Source organism: Pseudophryne corroboree, chromosome 3 (assembly GCF_028390025.1).
Source record: "Pseudophryne corroboree isolate aPseCor3 chromosome 3, aPseCor3.hap2, whole genome shotgun sequence".
In the NCBI taxonomy this organism is placed as follows: Eukaryota; Metazoa; Chordata; class Amphibia; order Anura; family Myobatrachidae; genus Pseudophryne; species Pseudophryne corroboree.
Window position 1 is genome coordinate 422,362,791 of NC_086446.1, and position 14,467 is coordinate 422,377,257.

General features: G+C 45.3%; 1 protein-coding gene across 1 annotated transcript in view; it reads right to left on the reverse strand.

Annotated features, from left to right (window-relative positions):
* The window catches only part of PPP1R16B (protein phosphatase 1 regulatory subunit 16B), a 146,446-nt gene that overhangs the window by 28,603 nt on the left and 103,376 nt on the right, over positions 1–14,467 (reverse strand). Inside the window, exons 8-9 of the mRNA XM_063960259.1 lie at positions 4,444–4,569; positions 4,224–4,299 (exon numbers count right to left, since the gene is read on the reverse strand). Coding sequence (XP_063816329.1) covers positions 4,224–4,299; positions 4,444–4,569 — 202 coding nt within the window. The remainder of the gene's footprint in view (positions 1–4,223; positions 4,300–4,443; positions 4,570–14,467) is intronic.

Consider the following 14,467-nt stretch of genomic DNA (forward strand, 5'->3'; position numbering starts at 1 on the left):
AAACCCACGCTTCATCACATACCTCATTTAATTCATCTGATTCAGGAAAAACTACGGGTAGTTTTTTCACACCTCACATAATACCCTTTTTTGTGGTACTTGTAGTATCAGAAATGTTCAAAACCTCCTTCATTGCCGTGATCATGTAACGTGTGGCCCTACTGGAAAATACGTTTGTTTCCTCACCGTCGACACTGGAGTCAGTGTCCGTGTCTGGGTCTGTGTCGACCATCTGAGGTAACGGGCGCTTTAGAGCCCCCGACGGTGTTTGAGACGCCTGTACAGGTAATAACTGATTTGCCGGCTGTCTCATGTCGTCAACAGTCTTTTGTAAAGTGCTGACGCTATCACGTAATTCCTTCCATAAGACCATCCAGTCAGGTGTCGACTCCCTAGGGGGTGACATCACTATTACAGGCAATTGCTCCGCCTCCATACCATTTTCCTCCTCATACATGTCGACACAACGTACCGACACACCGCACACACACAGGGAATGCTCTGATAGAGGACAGGACCCCACTAGCCCTTTGGGGAGACAGAGGGAGAGTTTGCCAGCACACACCAGAGCGCTATATATATATACAGGGATAACCTTATATAAGTGTTTTTCCCTTATATAGCTGCTGTATTGATTTATCTGCCAATTTAGTGCCCCCCCTCTCTTGTTTTACCCTGTTTCTGTAGTGCAGGACTGCAGGGGAGAGTCAGGGAGCTTCCCTCCAACGGAGCTGTGAGGGAAAATGGCGCCAGTGTGCTGAGGAGATAGGCTCCGCCCCCTTCTCGGCTGCCTTTCTCCCGCTTTTATAAGGAAAAACTGGCAGGGGTTAAATGCATCCATATAGCCCAGGAGCTATATGTGATGTATTTTTTGCCATCTAAGGTATTTTTATTGCGTCTCAGGGCGCCCCCCCCCAGCGCCCTGCACCCTCAGTGACCGGAGTGTGAAGTGTGCTGAGAGCAATGGCGCACAGCTGCGGTGCTGTGCGCTACCTTATTGAAGACAGGACGTCTTCTGCCGCCGATTTCCCGGACCTCTCCTGTCTTCTGGCTCTGTAAGGGGGCCGGCGGCGCGGCTCTGGGACCCATCCATGGCTGGGCCTGTGATCGTCCCTCTGGAGCTAATGTCCAGTAGCCTAAGAAGCCCAATCCACTCTGCACGCAGGTAAGTTCGCTTCTTCTCCCCTTAGTCCCTCGGTGCAGTGAACCTGTTGCCAGCAGGATTCACTGAAAATAAAAAACCTATACTTAAACTTTTTCACTAAGCAGCTCAGGAGAGCCACCTAGTGTGCACCCTTCTCGTTCGGGCACAAAAATCTAACTGAGGCTTGGAGGAGGGTCATAGGGGGAGGAGCCAGTGCACACCAGGTAGTCCTAAAGCTTTTACTTTTGTGCCCAGTCTCCTGCGGAGCCGCTATTCCCCATGGTCCTTTCGGAGTTCCCAGCATCCACTAGGACGTCAGAGAAAGTATTTTATATTTACTACGGTAGAATACAGGTAACCAATGGAGGGGCTGACAGAGCGGATCTGCAGATGATGAACGTCTAGCAAGGAAGATTACCCTCGCAGGTGCATTCAAAACGGATTGTAGTGGTGAGAGCCTAATGTTTGGGAAGGAGACTTATTACAATAATCAATGCGGGAGCATGGATCAGAGTTTTTGCTGTGTCTTGTGTAAGATATGGTCGTATTTTGGATATATTTCCTAGATATATGTAACATGATTTTGAGACAGATTGAATGTGGGGAACAAAGGATAGTTCAGAGTCAAGTATGACACCTAGGCAGCGAGCTTGTGGGGTAGGGATGATTGCTGAGTTATCAACAGTACTAGAGATATCAGGTTGGGAACTACTATTGGCCGGTGGAAATATAATTAATTCTGTTTTGGAAATATAAAGTTTGAGGTGGCGAAATGTCATCCAAGATGAAAAGGCAGAAAGGCATTCAGTGACACGGCCCAATACACATGGTGACAAATATGGGGAGGATAGGTAGATTTGAGTATCATCTGCATACAGATGATACTGAAATCCGAAAGAGCTGATTAGTTTGCCAAGAGATGTGGTATAGATAGAGAAAAGCAGAGGACCTAAGACTGAGCCTTGCGGCACTTCAACTGATAGAAGTAGCGAAGAGGAGGTGGAATCAGAGAAACGAACACTGAAGGAGCAATTACATAAGTAGGATGAGAACCAAGAAAGGGCTGTGTCCTGAAGACGTAGGGATTGTAGTGTTTGTATGAGGAGAGAGTGGTCAACAGTGTCAAAGGCAGCAGAGAGATCAAGGAGAATAAGTAGTGAGTAATGGCCTTTAGATTTAGCAGTGATCAGATCATTCACTACCTTAGTCAGTGCTGTCTCTGTGGAGTGTTGGGCATGAAGTCCTGACTGAAGTGGGTCCAGTAAGCTGTGTGAGTTAAGAAAGTGTGTGAGGCGAGTGTAGGCAAGTCTCTCAAGTAGCTTGGAGGACATGGGAGCTGAGAGATGGGACGGTAGTTTGAGAGAGAGAGAGAGAGAGAGAGAGAGAGAGAGAGAGAGAGAGAGAGAGAGAGAGAGAGAGAGAGAGAGAGAGAGAGAGAGAGAGTGTGAGTTAGGGTCAGAATTTTGTTTTTTCAGAATGGGAGTAATCACTGCATGCTTATACAGAGAAGGAAAAATACCAGTAGACAGAGAGAGATTGCAGATTTTAGTTAAGGTTGGGATGAGCACAGAGTTTTACTAATTTGTTAGGGTACAGAATCAAGGGGAGAGGTAGTAGAGTAGGCAGATGAGAAGAGTGCAGATACTTCATCATCATTTGTGGGATCAAATATCATTATGCAATACTTTTTATGGTATTACTATAAATAAAAACTTTATTTGAATTTTTTAACAATTTGAGTAATAACATAAATGAGCGAAGTGTGCTGCAAAAAAATCTGAAATGAAGGGGATTGGCAGCCCCACCAATGTTGCTAATAGATAAGACATAGGGGGTAATTCCAAGTTGATCGCAGCAGGAATTTTGTTAGCAGTTGGGCAAAACCATGTGCACTGCAGGGGAGGCAGATATAACGTGCAGAAAGAGTTAGATTTGGGTGGGTTATTTTGTTTCTGTGCAGGGTAAATACTGGCTGCTTTATTTTTACACTGCAAATTAGATTGCAGATTGAACAAACCACACCCAAATCTAACTCTCTCTGCACATGTTAAATCTGCCTCCCCTGCAGTGCACATGGTTTTGCCCAACTGCTAACAAAATTCCTGCTTCGATCATAGGGGGGTATCCAATTAGCTACGATATCAAGGTTTCGCGATAACTTATCTGGTGATAAGTAGTGCAAAATCCTTATTTTAAGCTAAAAATGTCTGGGTTTGGTTCTGAACCCCTTGGATTACCCCCTGAATGACTAATTAGGCACTTTGAAGTTTTTAATTATTTTTAATTAGCCAATAATGACATGTAATTTTTGGGGCCAAAAAAATGCAAAGTGATGGAAATTGGGGTACAAGGTATGGGACGGGTATATTGGGGTGCTTTATGAGTGGGACAAGTGTTTTTAGGCTTGCAGGTAGGAGTAATCGTCCAGTTTCCTAAAATGACCCAAATATATCCCCATTTTTATGTACCCCAAATTTAATGAGAGCACTAATTTTACTGAAACAAAAAATAGCTTTCTATAATTTTTTCGCATTTAAAAAAAAATGCATTTAACAGCCATTTGACCCAATTTAATGACACCAAATTGTTTTTGTATGGCCACTAATAGACTTATATGATTTTTTCCTATATTAGTTTGGCTTTTTGGGGGGTAAAGGCAGATTTCCCCATTTTCTCCTACACTTAATTGTTTTTGCCGGCTAGAATTATCGTGCAAATCATGTTTTCGCCAACTTGGAAAAGGATAGGTTTAGAAAAATGGGAGCGTGCAGGGTGTGATAAGCAGATTTTTTGCGCGATAGGTGCGATAACATTAGCTGCGATTGCGGATCTTGTTATCGTAGCTACATTGGATACCCCCCCCTATACACTGTAAGTACAATCAAATACTCAGGTGTCATGGGTGCCATGATGTGTGCCTGCAGATGCACTTGCAGCTGGCAAGTAAATGTATAGAGTGTTCAGAGGACTTGTCACCTAAATAGGTGAAAAGTGAGTGGACATTTGAATGACAGACATAAATGCCCAAGCTTGATATGCACAGAGTGTACTGAAGATAGGAGAGAAAGGCCAGACTCACCAAGAGGTGTTTCCTCCAAAGTAGTCTTGCTGCTAAGGCTGGCACCATGTGAGACCAAAACTTCAGCCACATAGATCTGCAAAACATGCCAAATGGACTAAAGTGATCAAGAACATAGGGTAGGAAACACGACATTTGCACCAGTTAGGCTATCTTCAAGCTAATATAAAGACAGAAAGCACTCAGCTAATGTTACAGTCTGAACTGGTCACGTTCTTACCTGACCCCAAAAGGATGCAGCATGCAAAGGTTCCCATAGGTCAAAATCTTGCACATCCACATGAGCCCCATTTTCAAGCAAAGTCTCTGTCACTTCTGCGAATCCCCTAGAGGCTGCAATATGAAGCTGCAGAGTAAAAGCATAGCTTGTATCTTACTCTGATATTATTCATTAAAAGTTATTTATATAGCACACACATAATGCAGTACTCAGGGTTTAAGGAGAACATTTAATCATTCACATCAGTTCCTGCCCCGGTGAGCTTACAATTTGAGTCTCCAAATTACATGGACACACATACACAATAGGGTAACTGTTTTTGTCAGAAGTCAGACTGTGAAGCTTTGGCGTCTGCCAGACGTGTCTCTAAATTGGGGGCCTTATCCTGTAAGAGCCCTGATTTGATCTTTCATGAAGACATGGTGGAACTCAGGACCCATCCTCAGTTTTTGCCTAAAGTGGTTTCAGCTTTTCATGTCAATCAACCCATTGTGGTTCCGGTGTTGTCTGACGCTTTCATTGGACCAGAGTCCTTGGATGTAGTGAGGGCTCTGAAGATTTATGTCAAGAGGACGGCTCGTCATCGGAAATCTGATTCGCTGTTTGTCCTTTATGATGCCACCAAGATTGGTCATCCAGCTTCTAAGCAATCAGTTGCTCGTTGGCTCAGGTTGACCATTTGACAGGCCTATACTTCGGCGGCCCTGCCTTTGCCGACGTCTATTCAGGCCCACTCGATGAGGTCTGTGGGCTCTTCCTGAGTGGCTGCCCGGGGTGTCTCGGCCCTACATTTGTGCCGAGCTGCTACTTGGTCGGGTTCTAACACTTTTGTGAAATTCTATCGGTTCGATACCTTGGCCAAGGATGAACTTCAGTTTGGTCAGCCGTTTGGGAGCTTTGGGACTTCCCCATGGTACTAAAGTACAGATCCCCAGTATCCACTAGGACATTAGAAAAAAATAGGAATTTAATACCTACCGGTAATTCCTTATCTTGTAGTCCGTAGTGGGTACTGGGCGCCCGCCTCAGTGCTTCGATTCCTGCTTACCTGGGTAAATATTTGGTTGGACCGATGTTGCGGTCCCTTTATATTGTTGGGATAGCTGTGCTATCATGGTTAAGTTGGTGTCGTTATCCTCTGTTCTGGTTAACGCCCTCCTTTTTAGTTATGGTTGTATGTTGGCTTGTTGCCTCACCGCTGTTGTATTTGTTTCTTCTCTCGTCTCCTCGGGCACAGTTTCCTAGACTGAGTCTGATAGGAGGGGCATAGAGGGGAGGAGCCAGCACACACATACACACTAGAGATGAGCGCCTGAAATTTTTCGGGTTTTGTGTTTTGGTTTTGGGTTCGGTTCCGCGGCCGTGTTTTGGGTTCGAACGCGTTTTGGCAAAACCTCACCGAATTTTTTTTGTCGGATTCGGGTGTGTTTTGGATTCGGGTGTTTTTTTCAAAAAACACTAAAAAACAGCTTAAATCATAGAATTTGGGGGTCATTTTGATCCCAAAGTATTATTAACCTCAAAAACCATAATTTACACTCATTTTCAGTCTATTCTGAATACCTCACACCTCACAATATTATTTTTAGTCTTAAATTTGCACCGAGGTCGCTGTGTGAGTAAGATAAGCGACCCTAGTGGCCGACACAAACACCGGGCCCATCTAGGAGTGGCACTGCAGTGTCACGCAGGATGTCCCTTCCAAAAAACCCTCCCCAAACAGCACATGACGCAAAGAAAAAAAGAGGCGCAATGAGGTAGCTGTGTGAGTAAGATTAGCGACCCTAGTGGCCGACACAAACACCGGGCCCATCTAGGAGTGGCACTGCAGTGTCACGCAGGATGTCCCTTCCAAAAAACCCTCCCCAAACAGCACATGACGCAAAGAAAAAAAGAGGCGCAATGAGGTAGCTGACTGTGTGAGTAAGATTAGCGACCCTAGTGGCCGACACAAACACCGGGCCCATTTAGGAGTGGCACTGCAGTGTCACGCAGGATGTCCCTTCCAAAAAACCCTCCCCAATCAGCACATGATGCAAAGAAAAAGAAAAGAAAAAAGAGGTGCAAGATGGAATTGTCCTTGGGCCCTCCCACCCACCCTTATGTTGTATAAACAAAACAGGACATGCACACTTTAACCAACCCATCATTTCAGTGACAGGGTCTGCCACACGACTGTGACTGATATGACGGGTTGGTTTGAACCCCCCCCAAAAAAGAAGCAATTAATCTCTCCTTGCACAAACTGGCTCTACAGAGGCAAGATGTCCACCTCATCATCACCCTCCGATATATCACCGTGTACATCCCCCTCCTCACAGATTATCAATTCGTCCCCACTGGAATCCACCATCTCAGCTCCCTGTGTACTTTGTGGAGGCAATTGCTGCTGGTCAATGTCTCCGCGGAGGAATTGATTATAATTCATTTTAATGAACATCATCTTCTCCACATTTTCTGGATGTAACCTCGTACGCCGATTGCTGACAAGGTGAGCGGCGGCACTAAACACTCTTTCGGAGTACACACTTGTGGGAGGGCAACTTAGGTAGAATAAAGCCAGTTTGTGCAAGGGCCTCCAAATTGCCTCTTTTTCCTGCCAGTATAAGTACGGACTGTGTGACGTGCCTACTTGGATGCGGTCACTCATATAATCCTCCACCATTCTATCAATGTTGAGAGAATCATATGCAGTGACAGTAGACGACATGTCCGTAATCGTTGTCAGGTCCTTCAGTCCGGACCAGATGTCAGCATCAGCAGTCGCTCCAGACTGCCCTGCATCACCGCCAGCGGGTGGGCTCGGAATTCTGAGCCTTTTCCTCGCACCCCCAGTTGCGGGAGAATGTGAAGGAGGAGATGTTGACAGGTCGCGTTCCGCTTGACTTGACAATTTTGTCACCAGCAGGTCTTTCAACCCCAGCAGACTTGTGTCTGCCGGAAAGAGAGATCCAAGGTAGGCTTTAAATCTAGGATCGAGCATGGTGGCCAAAATGTAGTGCTCTGATTTCAACAGATTGACCACCCGTGAATCCTTGTTAAGCGAATTAAGGGCTCCATCCACAAGTCCCACATGCCTAGCGGAATCGCTCCGTGTTAGCTCCTCCTTCAATGTCTCCAGCTTCTTCTGCAAAAGCCTGATGAGGGGAATGACCTGACTCAGGCTGGCAGTGTCTGAACTGACTTCACGTGTGGCAAGTTCAAAGGGCATCAGAACCTTGCACAACGTTGAAATCATTCTCCACTGCGCCTGAGACAGGTGCATTCCACCTACTATATCGTGCTCAATTGTATAGGCTTGAATGGCCTTTTGCTGCTCCTCCAACCTCTGAAGCATATAGAGGGTTGAATTCCACCTCGTTACCACTTCTTGCTTCAGATGATGGCAGGGCAGGTTCAGTAGTTTTTGGTGGTGCTCCAGTCTTCTGTACGTGGTGCCTGTACGCCGAAAGTGTCCCGCAATTCTTCTGGCCACCGACAGCATCTCTTGCACGCCCCTGTCGTTTTTTAAAAAATTCTGCACCACCAAATTCAAGGTATGTGCAAAACATGGGACGTGCTGGAATTTGCCCATATTTAATGCACACACAATATTGCTGGCGTTGTCCGATGCCACAAATCCACAGGAGAGTCCAATTGGGGTAAGCCATTCCGCGATGATCTTCCTCAGTTGCCGTAAGAGGTTTTCAGCTGTGTGCGTATTCTGGAAAGCGGTGATACAAAGCGTAGCCTGCCTAGGAAAGAGTTGGCGTTTGCGAGATGCTGCTACTGGTGCCGCCGCTGCTGTTCTTGCGGCGGGAGTCCATACATCTACCCAGTGGGCTGTCACAGTCATATAGTCCTGACCCTGCCCTGCTCCACTTGTCCACATGTCCGTGGTTAAGTGGACATTGGGTACAACTGCATTTTTTAGGACACTGGTGAGTCTTTTTCTGACGTCCGTGTACATTCTCGGTATCGCCTGCCTAGAGAAGTGGAACCTAGATGGTATTTGGTAACGGGGGCACACTGCCTCAATAAATTGTCTAGTTCCCTGTGAACTAACGGCGGATACCGGACGCACGTCTAACACCAACATAGTTGTCAAGGCCTCAGTTATCCGCTTTGCAGCAGGATGACTGCTGTGATATTTCATCTTCCTCGCAAAGGACTGTTGAACAGTCAATTGCTTACTGGAAGTAGTACAAGTGGGCTTACGACTTCCCCTCTGGGATGACCATCGACTCCCAGCAGCAACAACAGCAGCGCCAGCAGCAGTAGGCGTTACACGCAAGGATGCATCGGAGGAATCCCAGGCAGGAGAGGAATCGTCAGAATTGCCAGTGACATGGCCTGCAGGACTATTGGCATTCCTGGGGAAGGAGGAAATTGACACTGAGGGAGTTGGTGGGGTGGTTTGCGTGAGCTTGGTTACAAGAGGAAGGGATTTACTGGTCAGTGGACTGCTTCCGCTGTCACCCAAAGTTTTTGAACTTGTCACTGACTTATTATGAATGCGCTGCAGGTGACGTATAAGGGAGGATGTTCCGAGGTGGTTAACGTCCTTACCCCTACTTATTACAGCTTGACAAAGGGAACACACGGCTTGACACCTGTTGTCCGCATTTCTGGTGAAATACCTCCACACCGAAGAGCTGATTTTTTTGGTATTTTCACCTGGCATGTCAACGGCCATATTCCTCCCACGGACAACAGGTGTCTCCCCGGGTGCCTGACTTAAACAAACCACCTCACCATCAGAATCCTCCTGGTCAATTTCCTCCCCAGCGCCAGCAACACCCATATCCTCCTCATCCTGGTGTACTTCAACACTGACATCTTCAATCTGACTATCAGGAACTGGACTGCGGGTGCTCCTTCCAGCACTTGCAGGGGGCGTGCAAATGGTGGAAGGCGCATGCTCTTCACGTCCAGTGTTGGGAAGGTCAGGCATCGCAACCGACACAATTGGACTCTCCTTGTGGATTTGGGATTTCGAAGAATGCACAGTTCTTTGCTGTGCTGCTTTTGCCAGCTTGAGTCTTTTCATTTTTCTAGCGAGAGGCTGAGTGCTTCCATCCTCATGTGAAGCTGAACCACTAGCCATGAACATAGGCCAGGGCCTCAGCCGTTCCTTGCCACTCCGTGTCGTAAATGGCATATTGGCAAGTTTACGCTTCTCCTCCGACAATTTTATTTTAGGTTTTGGAGTCCTTTTTTTTCTGATATTTGGTGTTTTGGATTTGACATGCTCTGTACTATGACATTGGGCATCGGCCTTGGCAGACGACGTTGCTGGCATTTCATCGTCTCGGCCATGACTAGTGGCAGCAGCTTCAGCACGAGGTAGAAGTGGATCTTGATCTTTCCCTAATTTTGGAACCTCAACATTTTTGTTCTCCATATTTTAATAGGCACAACTAAAAGGCACCTCAGGTAAACAATGGAGATGGATACTAGTATACAATTATGGACTGCCTGCCGAGTGCAGACACAGAGGTAGCCACAGCCGTGAACTACCGTACTGTACTGTGTCTGCTGCTAATATAGACTGGTTGATAAAGAGATGTCTATGTAACTATGTATGTATAAAGAAGAAAGAAAAAAAAACCACGGTTAGGTGGTATACAATTATGGACGGACTGCCTGCCGAGTGCAGACACAGAGGTAGCCACAGCCGTGAACTACCGTACTGTACTGTGTCTGCTGCTAATATAGACTGGTTGATAAAGAGATGTCTATGTAACTATGTATGTATAAAGAAAGAAAAAAAAACCACGGTTAGGTGGTATATACAATTATGGACGGGCTGCCGAGTGCCGACACAGAGGTAGCCACAGCCGTGAACTACCGCACTGTACTGTGTCTGCTGCTAATATAGACTGGTTGATAAAGAGATAGTATACTCGTAACTAGTATGTATGTATAAAGAAAGAAAAAAAAACCACGGTTAGGTGGTATATACAATTATGGACGGGCTGCCGAGTGCCGACACAGAGGTAGCCACAGCCGTGAACTACCGCACTGTACTGTGTCTGCTGCTAATATAGACTGGTTGATAAAGAGATAGTATACTCGTAACTAGTATGTATGTATAAAGAAAGAAAAAAAAACCACGGTTAGGTGGTATATACAATTATGGACGGGCTGCCGAGTGCCGACACAGAGGTAGCCACAGCCGTGAACTACCGCACTGTACTGTGTCTGCTGCTAATATATAGACTGGTTGATAAAGAGATAGTATACTCGTAACTAGTATGTATGTATAAAGAAAGAAAAAGAAACCACGGTTAGGTGGTATATACAATTATGGACGGGCTGCCGAGTGCCGACACAGAGGTAGCCACAGCCGTGAACTACCGCACTGTACTGTGTCTGCTGCTAATATATAGACTGGTTGATAAAGAGATAGTATACTCGTAACTAGTATGTATGTATAAAGAAAGAAAAAAAAACCACGGTTAGGTGGTATATACAATTATGGACGGGCTGCCGAGTGCCGACACAGAGGTAGCCACAGCCGTGAACTACCGCACTGTACTGTGTCTGCTGCTAATATAGACTGGTTGATAAAGAGATAGTATACTCGTAACTAGTATGTATGTATAAAGAAAGAAAAAAAAACCACGGTTAGGTGGTATATACAATTATGGACGGGCTGCCGAGTGCCGACACAGAGGTAGCCACAGCCGTGAACTACCGCACTGTACTGTGTCTGCTGCTAATATATAGACTGGTTGATAAAGAGATAGTATACTCGTAACTAGTATGTATGTATAAAGAAAGAAAAAAAAACCACGGTTAGGTGGTATATACAATTATGGACGGGCTGCCGAGTGCCGACACAGAGGTAGCCACAGCCGTGAACTACCGCACTGTACTGTGTCTGCTGCTAATATAGACTGGTTGATAAAGAGATAGTATACTCGTAACTAGTATGTATGTATAAAGAAAGAAAAAAAAACCACGGTTAGGTGGTATATACAATTATGGACGGGCTGCCGAGTGCCGACACAGAGGTAGCCACAGCCGTGAACTACCGCACTGTACTGTGTCTGCTGCTAATATATAGACTGGTTGATAAAGAGATAGTATACTCGTAACTAGTATGTATGTATAAAGAAAGAAAAAAAAAACACGGTTAGGTGGTATATACAATTATGGACGGGCTGCCGAGTGCCGACACAGAGGTAGCCACAGCCGTGAACTACCGCACTGTACTGTGTCTGCTGCTAATATATAGACTGGTTGATAAAGAGATAGTATACTCGTAACTAGTATGTATGTATAAAGAAAGAAAAAAAAACCACGGTTAGGTGGTATATACAATTATGGACGGGCTGCCGAGTGCCGACACAGAGGTAGCCACAGCCGTGAACTACCGCACTGTACGGTGTCTGCTGCTAATATAGACTGGTTGATAAAGAGATAGTATACTCGTAACTAGTATGTATGTATAAAGAAAGAAAAAAAAACCACGGTTAGGTGGTATATACAATTATGGACGGGCTGCCGAGTGCCGACACAGAGGTAGCCACAGCCGTGAACTACCGCACTGTACTGTGTCTGCTGCTAATATATAGACTGGTTGATAAAGAGATAGTATACTCGTAACTAGTATGTATGTATAAAGAAAGAAAAAAAAACCACGGTTAGGTGGTATATACAATTATGGACGGGCTGCCGAGTGCCGACACAGAGGTAGCCACAGCCGTGAACTACCGCACTGTACTGTGTCTGCTGCTAATATATAGACTGGTTGATAAAGAGATAGTATATTCGTAACTAGTATGTATGTATAAAGAAAGAAAAAAAAACCACGGTTAGGTGGTATATACAATTATGGACGGGCTGCCGAGTGCCGACACAGAGGTAGCCACAGCCGTGAACTACCGCACTGTACTGTGTCTGCTGCTAATATAGACTGGTTGATAAAGAGATAGTATACTCGTAACTAGTATGTATGTATAAAGAAAGAAAAAAAAACCACGGTTAGGTGGTATATACAATTATGGACGGGCTGCCGAGTGCCGACACAGAGGTAGCCACAGCCGTGAACTACCGCACTGTACTGTGTCTGCTGCTAATATAGACTGGTTGATAAAGAGATAGTATACTCGTAACTAGTATGACTATAAAGAAAGAAAAAAAAACCACGGTTAGGTGGTATATACAATTATGGACGGGCTGCCGAGTGCCGACACAGAGGTAGCCACAGCCGTGAACTACCGCACTGTACTGTGTCTGCTGCTAATATAGACTGGTTGATAAAGAGATAGTATACTACTAATATTATATATACTGGTGGTCAGGTCACTGGTCACTAGTCACACTGGCAGTGGCACTCCTGCAGCAAAAGTGTGCACTGTTTAATTTTAATATAATATTATGTACTCCTGGCTCCTGCTATAACCTATAACTGGCACTGCAGTGCTCCCCAGTCTCCCCCACAATTATAAGCTGTGTGAGCTGAGCACAGTCAGATATATATATACATTGATGCAGCACACTGGGCTGAGCAGTGCACACAGATATGGTATGTGACTGAGTCACTGTGTGTATCGTTTTTTTCAGGCAGAGAACGGATATATTAAATAAAACAAACAACTGCACTGTCTGGTGGTCACTGTGGTCGTCAGTCACTAAACTCTGCACTCTCTTCTACAGTATCACAGCCTCAGGTCAATCTCTCTCTCTCTCTCTCAACCCTAATCTAAATGGAGAGGACGCCAGCCACGTCCTCTCCCTATCAATCTCAATGCACGTGTGAAAATGGCGGCGACGCGCGGCTCCTTATATAGAATCCGAGTCTCGCGAGAATCCGACAGCGTCATGATGACGTTCGGGCGCGCTCGGGTTAACCGAGCAAGGCGGGAGGATCCGAGTCTGCTCGGACCCGTGAAAAAAACATGAAGTTCGTGCGGGTTCGGATTCAGAGAAACCGAACCCGCTCATCTCTAATACACACACTAAAGGTTTTAAAGTGCCAGATTCCGGAGGACCTGATCTTTACCCCATGGTACTAAAGTACAGATCCCCAGTATCCACTACGGACTATGAGAAATGGAATTACCGGTAGGTATTAAATTCCTATTATTTGAGTCACTATAGTGTTAAGGCCCCCATCCACTAGTCCGATTTGGGCAGTTTTCTTCAGATTTCGACGCATCTGACCGTCAAATCTGAAGAAAAGTGTCACATCGGATGGCTCTTCCGATCCGATGCGCACTCCCGTGTCAGATATGTCTGAACTACAAATCTCTGAGGCTGCCCCAACTATTTATCGGAATCTGAAGAAAACAGGTGAACATCGGATTGTTTTTTTTACTTCAGATGTATCTGATCAGATTCATCTGAAGCGCCACTTGACTGGCATCTGCCTAGCCACTCCCACCCACCAAGAGGGGGAACAGCGACAGCAGCAGCATCAGATCAATCGCATATAGCATGGGTGCATCAGATATATCTGATGCGATCTGGCACATGATATATCGCATCAGATACATCTGAAGTGAATGTAGTGAAAATTAAGCCCAGGGTCAGATCCGATTCCCGGGAAGCTCCCGGGAGAGCTCAAGAGAAATCTGATGAGATCTGCAGTTCAGACAAGTCTGAGTAGTGGATGGCCACCTTTACTGTAATGTTAGTATGTTTTATTGATGTCACTAAAATATTCTAGAAAATATTTTTAGACTGCGTTTTTTAACGTTTGGTGTTTTATTATGTAAATCATGGGCCTAATATGAAATAGGGTAACACAAATCAGACAATGTTTATATCTCAAAAATTAGAGCGGATAGGCAAAAATGAATGTTATAGTTGAAATCAGCACACCAAATATACATAAAATCAGATCAAAAATCCTCGGCACTAAAACAAAAGCTTTTTTTTATAATAAAAGCTTACTGGCCCTTTTAGTAATAATAAATACTTCAATCCCTACCCCAGTAAAACTTGCAGTCTAAGGGGTACATTTACTAAGCAGTGATAAGAACGGAGAAGTGAGCCAGTGGAGAAATTTCCTCATCAACCAATCAGCAGCTAT